The sequence below is a fragment of the Bubalus kerabau genome, chromosome 6, assembly GCF_029407905.1.
Source record: "Bubalus kerabau isolate K-KA32 ecotype Philippines breed swamp buffalo chromosome 6, PCC_UOA_SB_1v2, whole genome shotgun sequence".
Classification (NCBI taxonomy): Eukaryota; Metazoa; Chordata; class Mammalia; order Artiodactyla; family Bovidae; genus Bubalus; species Bubalus kerabau.
The window spans coordinates 52188898-52202258 of record NC_073629.1 but is presented as its reverse complement, the minus strand read 5'-3'; the positions used below and the strand labels follow the sequence as shown (position 1 = coordinate 52202258).

General features: G+C 39.0%; 2 protein-coding genes across 3 annotated transcripts in view; both read left to right on the top strand.

The window, feature by feature from the left end:
- The window catches only part of EPHX4 (epoxide hydrolase 4), a 33204-nt gene extending 30156 nt beyond the window's left edge, over positions 1-3048 (top strand). Inside the window, exon 4 of one of the 2 annotated variants that reach the window (XM_055585169.1) lies at positions 2390-3048. In XM_055585169.1, coding sequence (XP_055441144.1) covers positions 2390-2621 — 232 coding nt within the window. In that variant the 3' untranslated portion in view covers positions 2622-3048. The remainder of the gene's footprint in view (positions 1-2389) is intronic. The other variant, XM_055585168.1, reaches the window with a different exon arrangement.
- A 2106-nt stretch (positions 3049-5154) lies between these two features.
- LOC129655133 (lysophosphatidylcholine acyltransferase 2B-like) lies at positions 5155-7089 on the top strand. Its single transcript, XM_055585164.1, has one exon. The coding sequence runs from the start codon at positions 5410-5412 to the stop codon at positions 7066-7068; it is 1659 nt and encodes a 552-aa protein (XP_055441139.1). The 5' UTR covers positions 5155-5409; the 3' UTR covers positions 7069-7089.
- The last annotated feature ends 6272 nt before the right edge of the window (positions 7090-13361 follow it).

Here is a 13361-nt window from a genome sequence, read left to right as displayed (position 1 = left end):
TAATTGGAAGTTTTAAAATGCCCAACAAGAGAATGAATCAATTGTGATCCATTGTATATGTAGTCATACAATAGAATTGTATACAACAGTGAAAGTAAATGAAGTAGAACTACCTGTACCAAAAAAGAAAAAGAACTACATGTGTCATCAATAGATGAATCTTAAAAATATAATCTTAAGGCACAGAAGCAATTTGTGAAAGGATATCTGCAATCTGACACTATTTAATAAAGTTTTTAAACTACAAGATACCTCTATGTACTGTTTATAGAAATACATATGCTGTATTTGGGGGCACCTGACAAATAGCATCCCTTTTTCCTGCCCAGTTTCTGAACCAGTTGAGAAATCACATAGGAGTTAGCAGATGAAAACCAAAATATGAACTTCATGACCCATAAAGGATAGATTGAAGACTGTGGCCTTCATATTAAATGAGAACTGAAATGGTCTTGATAACTGTTGCCAGTCTAAACTTTGTTCACCTGTGGGAAAATTTGAAGGGTAAACTCACATCTCCTTAGCCCCTCAGTCCATTGGCTCCCTTGAATCTGATAAGAGAGGGAAGGAAAAAGAGAGTAAATCTCACCTCAGGACATATTATTTTATATACTCTCTTTAGTCCAGAACCCTGAATCAACAACTATCACTCAGCAGCCAGGGACGGGGCAAGGATCAAGGAGTGTTTAAGGAAAATCTCTCCTAAAGGAAACTAAAGAAATGAATGAGAAGTATCCTAACACTTATAACCGTCTCATGGGGATGGTAAGAACCACATTTGACCTAGTTATTATTCCTAAGCCCTGTCGAACTCCCCAGGGACTGTAGCCCTCCAGGTTCTTCTGTCCATTTACCAATTCACAAAGAATTTAATTTTTAGGAGCATTACAACCAAATGATGGCCACTTGCATGGAGTCAAAAGTTAAGTCTTTGGTGGACATATATGATATCCTGCACATTCCAATAGCATCCTATCAACCCCAAACAGACACACATTCGGGCTTTTCTATAACTAGTGAAAATATAATCCAGTGCTGGAGAGTGTCTAGTTAGATGTTCATTCTCATTCTTAGTTAACAGAGGTGAAATTAAGACCATCCCACCTTTCTGAAAAACAGCTTAGCAGAAGGTGTCAAAAGCTTTAGAAATATAGAATTCCACTTCTAGGGCTCTGGCCTAAAGAAGTTATCTGAAATGCCAATAAAGATTTGGGCACAAAATGCTCATTGTAGCACGTAGCTTCACGTAAAACATCCTCCTCTTCTTTTAACTGATGCTATAATCTAAATACTCAATTATACAGGAAGAGTCAAATCATTTATGGGTTATTATGCCATAAAGTAATGTTTTACAATTATTTTTGAAAAACCTTGTGAAATAAGAAAGTTATAATTTAATATAGAATTTGTATATGTATATTGTGTATAAACTGTATATTTGCTGTACTTATGGCTTCAACTATATGCACAGAAAATGACCATCTTTTAAATGATGCAATTATGCATGTTTTTATTCTTTATATTTTTTAGTATTTAAGAAAATATATAATAAAAACTTTATATTTTAAAAAGAATCTCCTTGAAAAATAACTATAGTATCATGTAATATTTAAAGCTCATTCCATATATATTTTCTGTCTTTTCAGTTCTAATTTTCACATAAAATGCATTAGATTATCCAACAATTAAAATATATTTAAACAGTAACACTGCTTAAAAGCTCCCTTTTATCACACCATTCAGAAATTCTGGTTTCCTTTTAAAGGAAATTATTCTTCAAGTGATGAATTTCATATTTAATTTATAGCCTTCATGATCAATTTTGCCATCCTCATCCAATTAAAACTTTTATCAGGCCCTTTGCTAAATAGACCTTTAAATTTTTTATGACACAGATTGATTGCCTAATGCAGTGTTTCTCAGTCATGTATTTATTTATTGTCTTTCTTTGAGGCACACAGGCTTCACTCTAGCTGTGGCAGGCCCAGCAGTAGCAGCATATAGGCTTCTTTGCCCTGTGGCATATGGGATCCTAGTTCTCCGAACAGGGATCAAACCCATGTTCTTGCTTTGGAAGGTAGACTGCTAATCATTGGACCACCAGGGAAGTCCCCTCAATCATTTTTTGTCATCACCTCCCTTCAGAGCCTTTTTAGACATTTTTTTCATAATTGCCCCCATCCCATAAAATTTTAATATATGTTTATGTGTATATTCATGGTTTATATCTAAAAAAATGTAAATTTTTTCACTCTCCCAAGAACTAATTTTCAGCTCTTTGGTGGTGATACTGCCTTCCTTAAAAATGTATGGCCTAAAGAAACATTTTGGGAAAATGTTATTTTAACTCTTACAATGAGTCTCAAGCCCATGTGTTTTGTTTTTACAGCTGCCTGCCTCTCAAACATCACATGGTGATCACTCCAACATTACTGCTGTGGGGAGAGAAAGACGCATTTATGGAGGTTGAGATGGCTGAAGTCACAAAGATTTATGTTAAAAACTATTTCAGGCTAACTATTTTGTCAGAAACCAGTCATTGGCTCCAACAAGAACAACCTGACATAGTGAACAAATTGATATGGACATTTCTAAAAGAAGAAACACGAAGAAAAGATTGACTTTTTCCATGAGGAATCTATAATGGAATCTCCAAATAATTTTTAAAAATTGTTCATCAACTTCTTTAAGCTTCATTAGGAAAAAATTGTTTTAATGTGCTTGTATCCTGACAAATGATATTGAAAAAAATCTGAGAATGTATGAACTTGTAACATAATGTTGATTTTCTTTTGTTGTATTTTGCACAGAAAAGCATTTGCCTTAAAATGTATACACTTGGACAAAAAGGACGTTGAAGAAAGTGGCTCAATTTTGTTTTTTTTTGCATTCTTTACCTTGTTAATATATGGTGCCTTTTACAAATGTATATTAAAGATTAACTGTACCATATTAAAAGGCAAACGTGCAATGGTATAAATTTTCATTTTATTGTTCAAAAGTTCTTTTTACTATTTTTTAACCATTAAAAAATTCTGTTATCAAATATCTTGGATTTATAGTATATTTATTAGTTTGAAAGCAAATATGACAAGGTGAATGTGCATCTTAAAATAGGCCATAAATACTACTTACACTGGGAAGAGTAACAAGAAAGGATATGAAGATTCTTATATTTACATACATAGTTATTAAACATTATAGGGAAGCAAGTCCATTAAATTATTTGCCTTAATTCTCTAGCTAAATGGGTGAGAGATTTAGGAAAAGGATGAAAATGTCCTTTTGCCCCATTTAAAGCAAGAAGAAATGAATACTATACTTCCTGTGTGCACTAGAATCTCAGCTCCACAGGGCAGAGACTTTTGTTTCATTAACTGACACAATATCTAGCATCCAGAATAAGAGCCTGATTCTTTGTGTGAACTCAAATATTTGCTAAATGAATAAATAAATTATCTGATACACTGTTAGGCACTGTGGGGAAAATATGCAAGAAAAGTAACATCATAATATTGATCTTTCCCTTAAGAAGTATACACAGAATGCATGTGTGCATGCTAAGTTGCTTTAGTCATGTCTAACTCTTTGTGACCCTATGGACTGTGGCCCACCAGGCTCCTCTGTCCATGGGATTCTCCAGGCGAGAATACTGGAGTGAACTGCCATGCCCTCCTTCAGGGGATCTCCTTGACCCAGGGATCAAACCTGTGTCTCATGTTTCCTGCATTGGCAGGTGGGTTCTTTACCACTAACACCACCTGGGAATGCAGTTAAATTAAACAAGGGTTCAAAAGAGTAATGAACATTACAAATAAGAGTGGGAAAGGATTTCTCTGGTCCAGTGGTTAGGACCTGACCCTTTCACTGCTGGGTCTAGGTTCAATCCCTGGTTGGAGAACTAAGATCCCACAAGGGTGTGGCCAAAAAAAAAAAAAAATGGGAAGAATTACAAAATAGAGGATGATGCCAACTTAAGAGATTACTACTCATTCTCTTGGGCTGCTTTCATTTGGAATGGGAGACAGCCAGTAACAATGCCAAATCATGGCTTTTTAGAGTCTACAACTGTGTTCCTAATGTTTCCCTCACTAAGCATAGTTCTGAGAAGTGACAGAAGTAAGTGGAATGTCTTTAAATATTCTTATTATCGTATCCTAGCAACATGTGTTTACCAGTGAAAGCCCAGTTTTCTATATACACTGTGGTATATGAGGTATTTCTACTTCCTAACATTGCAAGGTATGGAGTATCACCACTTTAGATATGTAAAAATGAGACTGATCACTGCCTACAGCATTAGAGTCAGAACCAGGATCTGACCTAGATCCGTTTGGTTGTAAAGTCCATAATCTTTCCACTTAGATCATTCTGTTTAACAGTCTTTGGTATCTATACTGCTCTCCCTATTTTATGGGTAACCTGGTATATTCCAATAATTAGAAACATCTTTCAGAAACCTACAATTTGACTTTGAATTCTGAAGGAATTTAAATTAGCAAATAGCAAACATGAATATTTGATATAGCAGATGCTACAGAGAGCCTGTTTCAACCAACTTTGGTTATGCTTCCCTCTTGATCATTTTCAAAGGGCAGCAACTAAGGAACAAGACTTTATTGACTATGTGTTGTGACACAATAAAGTAATCCTGACTTATTTTAATGAAAACCTGTTTCTGACAAATGTGATTTTAAGGTTTCTTGTTGTTGTTACTTATGTCACTTTGGAACGCTGACCAGTTCATCTGGACTAATATTAAGAATATGGGTCAAAACGTGCTATGACTGATCCTGGCCTAGGATAATGGTGTTTTCTAATTTTCATTGGATGTTTCCATAGAAGAGTGCTTGCAGCAGATATAAAGCCTCAAGGGTGCCATCAGTTAAACATAGTATAAAGAGACAGTCCAAAAAAAAAAAAAAAGAGAGAGAGAGAGAGACAGTCCTGTCTCTGCAGAAATCAATTTGTAGGAAGAGTAAATAAATTTGACTTACCAATTGCCAAAGCATCTCACAGTAAGCAAACTTGACTGGTAAAGGCATTTAAATTAAAAAAGTTGTGATTAACAAATATTCATCTATTTGATAGATCCTTAGTAGGTATATAATAGACAACAGAAGTTGTTATGTGAAAATAATTTACTAAGCATATATGTCAAAAGGAGGCCATTTACAAAAAAGCAGAAAAGATTGTACTGTTGATATGGTTCTAATTCTCCTGTTACATCATTTACCATTTTTGATTCTTCTGATTTTAAAGGTAATACATCATTTCCTATTAACTCACAATTGCCTCAAAGCGTTCCAATTATGTGCAAAGAGCACTTAAATAAAGGGAAGGGGTGCACTCCGGGGGCTGCCCCCAGATCCAAGCTACAGGCACCCTGAGACCGGAAAAGTCGGCCTCATGGCACAGCCCACTTTGGACTTCGAGCCTGCGAAGTTGTACTCTGAGTCTGCGGTGTTGAGCTCCAGGTCTCCGCCCTTGGACTCCGAGTCTGCGGTGTTGAGTTCCACGTCTCCGCCCTTGGACTCTGAGCCTGCGGTGGTGTTCCCCAAGGCTGCGTTGGAATCCGCTTTCAGCCAAGAGACGAACAAGTCCCTGTTCCCGCCAGCAGTGGAAAACCCCTTCGTGCAGCACACGCATATCAGCGCGTGGCGCTGGGCCTACATCGTCCTCATGGGGACCGTGTTGGTGCCCGTGCGGGTGTCCTGCATTGCCTTCCTCTTCATCTTCCTCTGGCCCGTGGCTGCGCTTTCCACCATAGGCCGTAGTACTCAACCAACCAAGCCGGCCAAGAACTGGAGAAGACTGGCGCAACCAACTCTAAAGTTCTTGTTTCAGGTGACTTTTTTTTTAGCAGGGTTCCTGGTTAAAGTGAAAGGGAAAAAAGCCACCCGAGATGAGGCCCGCATCTTCGTGGCAGCCCCGCACTCCAGTTTCTTTGATGCGATCGCCTGTGTCGTGGCAGGGTTACCTTCAGTGGTCTCTGCGAGTCAGAACGTGAATATACCGGTGGCTGGGAAATTCTTATTGTCGACGCAGCCGGTGCTTGTGACCCGAGATGACCCCAATTCCAGGAAGACCACTCGGGAGGAAATCCTGAAGCGAGTGACATCTAACAGAAAGTGGCCACAGATCCTGATTTTCCCAGAAGGAGTGTGTACCAACCGCAGCTGTCTGGTCACTTTTAAACTAGGGGCCTTCTCTCCAGGGGTGCCTGTGCAGCCGGTGCTGCTCAGGTACCCAAATGCCCTGGACACGGTGACCTGGACCTGGCAGGGGTTTACAGGCTTCCAGGCCTGTATGTTGACCCTGAGTCAACCATTCACCAGGGTAGAAGTTGAGTTTATGCCTGTTTATATTCCAAACGTCCAAGAGAAAAAAGACCCTGTCCTTTTTGCCAATACAGTGAGGATCATCATGGCCAATGCTCTTGGGGTGCCCGTGACAGACCACACTTACGAAGACTGCAGACTGATGATTTCTGCAGGTAACCTTCAACTGCCCATGGAAGCTGGTTTGGTGGAATTTACAAAAATTAGCCAGAATTTAAAGTTAGATTGGGATAATATTCATCAGTGCCTGGATAAATATGCTGAAATTGCAGTTGCGTCCAAAGGAGGGAAGATAGGGATTGAGGAGTTTGCAAATTATTTGAAACTCCCAATTTCAGAGCCCTTGCAACAACTTTTTGCCCTCTTTGACAGGAATAACGATGGCACCATAGACTTCAGAGAGTATGTGATAGGTCTGACCGTCCTATGCAATCCTGTCAACACTGAAAAGATTCTGCAAATGTCATTTAAGCTTTTTGATCTTGATAAAGATGGTTTCATAACTGAACAGGAATTAGCTGCTATACTTCGGGCAGCTTTTGGAGTACCAGATCTTGATGTTTCCACACTCTTTCGGGAGATAGCGGGACCAAACTCAGACCGCATTTCATACAGGACCTTTAAGAAATTTGCCCTGAAGCACCCAGCATATGCCAAGTTATTTAGTTCATACTTAGACCTCCAGGCAGCCTATGTCTATTCATTACCACAACCAGTACAGGCTTGATGATTGCATTCAGATGTTCAAGTCAGCCCTGAAAATGGTGAAAGTAACATCCAAGTTAAAACTATAATTGAAATAAAAATTATCCTTTGAGGAAAAATACAATGGTTTTTATTCTAAGTGGCCTGTGTACTTAATTATGATATTTAAAATTTACTTAAGGAATATATATTTCAATTTGATTTTATAATACCTAATTTTCTTCTTAAGATATTAAGTTTGTTTCAGTGTGGTCTAAAGGTGGAAAAATAAGAAATCTCCTTATAACTTTGCTCACTCAGCATGGTGCCTTTATTATTCTGCTTCAAGTAAGTAAACTAAGTAAAAATGAAGTGTCTTCTTTTACTAAAGTAAAGCCAGAGGAACATTATAGCCCACCACCTCTCCCTCACTGTTGCAGAGAAAATATCTCATTAAGAGCTCTATTAGCAATAAATACATTGTTGCCATCATTATTCTCTCCAAAAAGGATTGGATCTGCTGCATAAAGCCTTCTTTGCTCTTTCTCAGAGTGGCCCAATGTCCATATTTTATAAGACAAAATAAAAATAAACATCAGGAAGATACAGTACCATTGAAACAGTTATAAATGGCATAGCTGCCTGTATTTTTTATTTATTTATTTTTAAGCTATGAAAGTGATTGTTGAGAATGAGAAAAGAAATCACAAAAGACTGCAATATCTGGAAAGCTAACTAATATAATAGACATCAGATCAGATCAGATCAGATCAGTTGCTCAGTCGTGTCCAACGCTTTGTGACCCCATGAATCGCAGCATGCCAGGCCTCCCTGTCCATCACCAACTCCTGGAGTTCACTCAGACTCACATTCATCGAGTCGGTGATGCCATCCAGCCATCTCATCCTCTGTCGTCCCCTTCTCCTCCTGCCCCCAATCCCTCCCAGCATCAGAGTCTTTTCCAATGAGTCAACTCTTCGCATGAGGTGGCCAAAGTACTGGAGTTTCAGCTTCAGCATCATTCCTTCCAAAGAAATCCCAGGGCAGATCTCTATCAGAATGGACTGGTTGGATCTCCTTGCAGTCCAAGGGACTCTCAAGAGTCTTCTCCAACACCACAGTTCAAAAGCATCAATTCTTCAGCGCTCAGCCTTCTTCACAGTCCAACTCTCACATCCATACATGACCACAGCCTTGACTAGACGAATCTTTGTTGGCAAAGTAATGTCTCTGCTTTTGAATATGCTGTCTAGGTTGGTCATAACTTTCCTTCAAAGGAGTAAGCGTCTTTTAATTTCATGGCTGCAATCACCATCTGCAGTGATTTTGGAGCCCCCAAAAATAAAGTCTGACACTGTTTCCACTGTTTCCCCATCTATTTCCCATGAAGTGGTGGGACCGGATGCCATGATCTTAGTTTTCTGAATGTTGAGCTTTAAGCCAATTTTTTCACTCTCCACTTTCACTTTCATCAAGAGGCTTTTGAGTTCCTCTTCACTTTCTGCCATAAGGGTGGTGTCATCTACATATCTGAGGTTATTGATATTTCTCCCAGCAATCTTGATTCCAGCTTGTGTTTCTTCCAGTCCAGCGTTTCTCATGATGTACTCTGCATATAAGTTAAATAAACAGGGTGACAATATACAGCCTTGACTTACTCCTTTTCCTATTTGGAACCAGTCTGTTGTTCCATGTCCAGTTCTAACTGACCTGCATGCAGATTTCTCAAGAGGCAGATCAGGTGGTCTGGTATTCCCATCTCTTTCAGAATTTTCCACAGTTTATTCTGATCCACATAGTCAAAGGCTTTGGCATAGTCAATAAAGCAGAAATAGATGTTTTTCTGGAACTCTCTTGCTTTTTCCATGATCCAGCAGATGCTGGCAATTTGATCTCTGGTTCCTCTGCCTTTTCTAAAACCAGCTTGAACATCAGGAAGTTCATAGTTCAAGTTTTGCTGAAGCCTGGCTTGGAGAATTTTGAGCATTACTTTACTAGCGTGTGAGATGAGTACAATTGTGCAGTAGTTTGAGCATTCTTTGGCATTGCCTTTCTTTGGGATTGCAATGAAAACTGACCTTTTCCAGTCCTGTGGCCACTGCTGAGTTTTCCAAATTTGATGGCATATTGAGTATAGCACTTTCACACCATCATCTTTCAGGATTTGGAATAGTTCAACTGGAATTCCATCACCTCCACTAGCTTTGTTCATAGTGATGCTCTCCAAGGCCCACTTGACTTCACATTCCAGGATGTCTGGCTCTAGGTCAGTGATCACACCATCGTGATTATCTGGGTCGTGAAGATCCTTTTTGTATAGTATAGTGATTCACAATTTTTAAAGGTTATACTCCATGTATAGTTATTATAAAATATTGGCTATATTCCCTGTGTTGTACAATATATTTTTGTAGCTTATTTTATACATAATAGTATACTCTTAATCCCCTACTCCTTTTTGCAACCCCTGTCTCTCTCCCCTATGATAACCCCTAGTTTGTTTTCCATCTCTGTAAAAGGTAACACTTAAAATAATCTTTTTATTGTAAACTGCATACAGATTAAAAACTATATCAAACAAATCTGTAGCTAATAATAATTACATGAGTATATTATATATTATAAATATAATCTATTTTAAGATCAACACTGTTGCAGCTAACTCAGATCCAACATTAAAATTTTTCCAGCCTACAAGTTCCTCTATGCCCCCAATCATAATTACAATCTCTTCCTTCTTCCCCAAATTAGATTATTTTCTTGATTTTTATAGTTTTGCTTCCTGTATCTCTTTACATTTTTATTACCTAAATATGCATACTTTGATACTGTGATGGTAAATTATATATGTTGTGAAATAATAGAAAATATGTATTGGCCTTTGCCCCAGTCCCTAACACAAAGTTCCTAAAAACTCTTGTATTTTCCTAAGTGATAAGAGGATTAGGTTTCCCAGGTGGCAGCTAGTGGTAAAGAACCCATCTGCCAATGCAGGAGACATAATAGATGAGGGTTCAATCCCTGGGTTGGGAAGATCGCCTGGAGGAGGGCATGGAAATCCACTCCAGCATTCTTGCCTGGAGAATTCCATGGACAGAGGAGCCTGATGGGCTACAGCCCATAGGGTCGAAAAGACTAGGACCCAACTGAAGCAATGTAGCACACGTGCAAGAGCATTAGGAGCATCCTTAGTTTTAATATTTGGTCTTCGATCCCCATTCTTGACATAGGGTTTTTAAATCCCTTGGGATTTTGTGAGTGCTAGGAGACTCTTTTGTTCTTTTGAGGTGACTCTTGGGCTTCTGGATGGGGGCTAGTCACCAGAAAGACCAACCCATGATTAGAAGCTTGAAATCTTCACCCCTTCATTCTCTAGAGGGGCTGGAAAGAGAGTTAATGATCAGTCAACTTATGTGATGCAGCCTCCATAAAAATCTTCAAAGCATAGATTTTGGAGAGCTTCTGGGTTGGTGAATACATGGAGGTGCTACCCGAGTTGCACAGTCAGAGGACATGGAAGCTCTGTGCCCTTTCCTACATACCTTGCCTCTCTCCACTGGATGCTTATTTGTATTTTTTATCACATCCTTTTATAATAAACAGGCAAACAGTAAGAAAACTATTCCCCTGGGTTCTGTGAGCTGCTCTAGCAGATTAATTGACCCCAAGGAGAGGATTATGGGAACCTTCTATTTCTAGGTGATTGGTCCGAATCACAGTAACAACCTGGACTTGCAATTGGCATCTGAAGGAGGGAGCAGTCTTGTGGGACTGAACCTTTAACCTGTTGGATCTGATGCTACCTCCACATAGTGTCAGAGTTGAGTTAAATTGTCTGGCATCCAGCTGGTATCACAGAATTGGTTGGTGTGTGTAAAACGCTCCACATATTTGGTGTCAGAAATGTTGCGAATGTGGTGGTAGTGTAAGAGTAAAGGAGAGACACACAAGAAGAGAAGAGTGAATATCTTCTAAACATATGTCTGCTTGGTTAGGCCATGGTACCCATATATCAGTATTTGGTCAGTCATTATTCTAGATGTAAAGGTATTTTTTTAGATGAGATTAACATTTAAGTGAGTAGACTTTGAGTAAAGCATATGACTTTCTATAATATGAGTAGGTCTTTCAGAAAGGATAATTTACATAAGATAATTAAACATTTATTCTGCCTTGGCAATATGAAAAGTATATCTGAATATCCAGTATTTCTAATAGATGAGGGAGAATTCTTCTTTACAAGAAGATTTCCAGCAAATTTCTATCAAATAAATGTAGAAAGAGTGATAGAATTATAAAATGATTTTACTCCACAGTTAACTGATTAAAGTGAGTCTTCAACAGATAAAACTATCAGTTGAAAATTAATGATATATTTTAGCAACATTAAACTGGGGATAACTAAAAATTATATGCCTTCTGATTTGATTCAAAATGAATTACTTCTTGTAGAAGGCAGAATAATGCCTGCTCCCTCTGCCCCAAAAGATGTCCATGTTCCTAATTCTAGAATCTGTGAATGTTGTTAGGTTACATGGCAAAGGGGAATTAAGGTTGCAGATGGAATTAAGGTTGCTAATTAGGTGGCCTTAAAACAAGGAGATTCTCCTGGATTATCCACTTGGTCCCCAGTAATCACAGCGGTCCTCAAAAGAGGGAGCAGGAAGGAGAAGAAGACTTCAGGATGATGCAATGTAAGGACTCAGCAGGTTAGCTTTGATGATGGAGAAGCAAAGCCAAGCACTGAGGAACATAGGCAGCCTTGAGAAGCTGGAAAAGGCAAGGAAACTCTGCCCTAGGGCCCTCAGTAAAGGATGCAGCCTGGCCCAAGCTGGATTTTAGCCCAGTGAGATCCAAGTGGGACTTCCAACTTATAGTAAAAAATATGTATTGTTTTTAAGCCACAAAGTCCATGCTGATTTGTTAAAGCAGCAATAGAAAACTAATATACCACTTATAAAATTGTTTTTGCTAAAAAGTTGAACTTGAATATAATGAACCAGAGATCAAATTATCAACATTCGCTGGATCATGGACAAAGTGAAAGAGTTCCAGAAAAGCATCTACTTCTGCTTCATTGACTACCTAAAGCCTTTGGCTGTGTAGATCACAACAAACTGTGGAAAATTCTTAAAGACATGGGAATACCAGGCCACCTTACCTGCCTCCTGAGAAACCTATACGCAGGTCATAAGCAACAGTTAGAAGTAGACATGGAACAACTGATTGGTTAAAATTGGGAAAGGAGTACGTCAAGGCAGTATACTATCACCCTGCTTATTTAACTTATATGCAGAGTGCACTCTCCTGCGTGCTCAGTCAGTCAGTCATATCTGACTCTTTGTGATGCTGTGGACTGTAGCCTGCCAGGCTCCTCTGTCCATGGGATTCTCCAGGCAAGAATACTGGAGTGGGTTGTGATGACCTCTTCAAGGGGATCTTCCCAACTCAGAGATCAAACCTGATTCTCTTATGTCTCCTGCATTGGCAGGGGGTTCTTTACTGCTAGCGCCACCTGGGAAGCCTGTATATGCAGAGTACATCATGTGAAATGCCAGGTTGGATGAATCAACCATAAACTGAAATCAAGATTGCTGGGAGAAATATCAACAACCTCATATGCAGATGATATACCACTCTAATTGCAGAAAGTGAAGAGGAACTAAAGAAACTCTTGATGAGAGTGAAAGAGGAGAGTGAAAAGGCTGGCTTGAAACTCAACATTAAAAAACTAAGATCATGGCATCTGGTCCCATCACATTATGTCAAATAGAAGAGGGAAAAGTGGAAGCAGTGACAGATTTTATTTTCTTGGCTCTAAAATCATTGCAGATGAGGATGGCAACCATGAAATTCAAAGATGCTTGCTCCTTGAAAGGAAAGATATAAAAACCTAGACAGCATATTAAAAAGCAAAGGCATTACTTGGCTGACAAAGGTTCGAATAGTCAAAGCTATGGTTTTTCCTGTAGTCAGGTATGAATGCGAGAGTTGAACCATAAAGACGGCTGAGCGCCAAAGAATTGATGCTTTCGAATCATAGTGCTGGAGAAGACTCTTGAGAGTAGAGCCCCTTGGGCTGCAAGGAGATCAAACCAGTCCATCCTAAAGGAAATCAGTCCTGAATATTCATTGGAAGAGCTGATGCTAAAGCTGAAGCTCCAATACTTTGACCACCTAATGGGAAAAACTGACTTATTGGTAAAGTCCCTGATTCTGGGAAACACTGAAGACAAAAGGAAAAGGGGCAGCAGAAGATGAGATGGTTAAATAATATGGACTCAATGGACACGAATCTGAGAAAACTGGGAGACAGTGGAGAACAGAGGAGCCTGG

Excerpts from the sequence above, each read along its gene's own strand:
- LOC129655133 (XM_055585164.1), top strand. The coding sequence starts at position 5,410 with ATGGCACAGCCCACTTTGGACTTCGAGCCTGCGAAGTTGTACTCTGAG.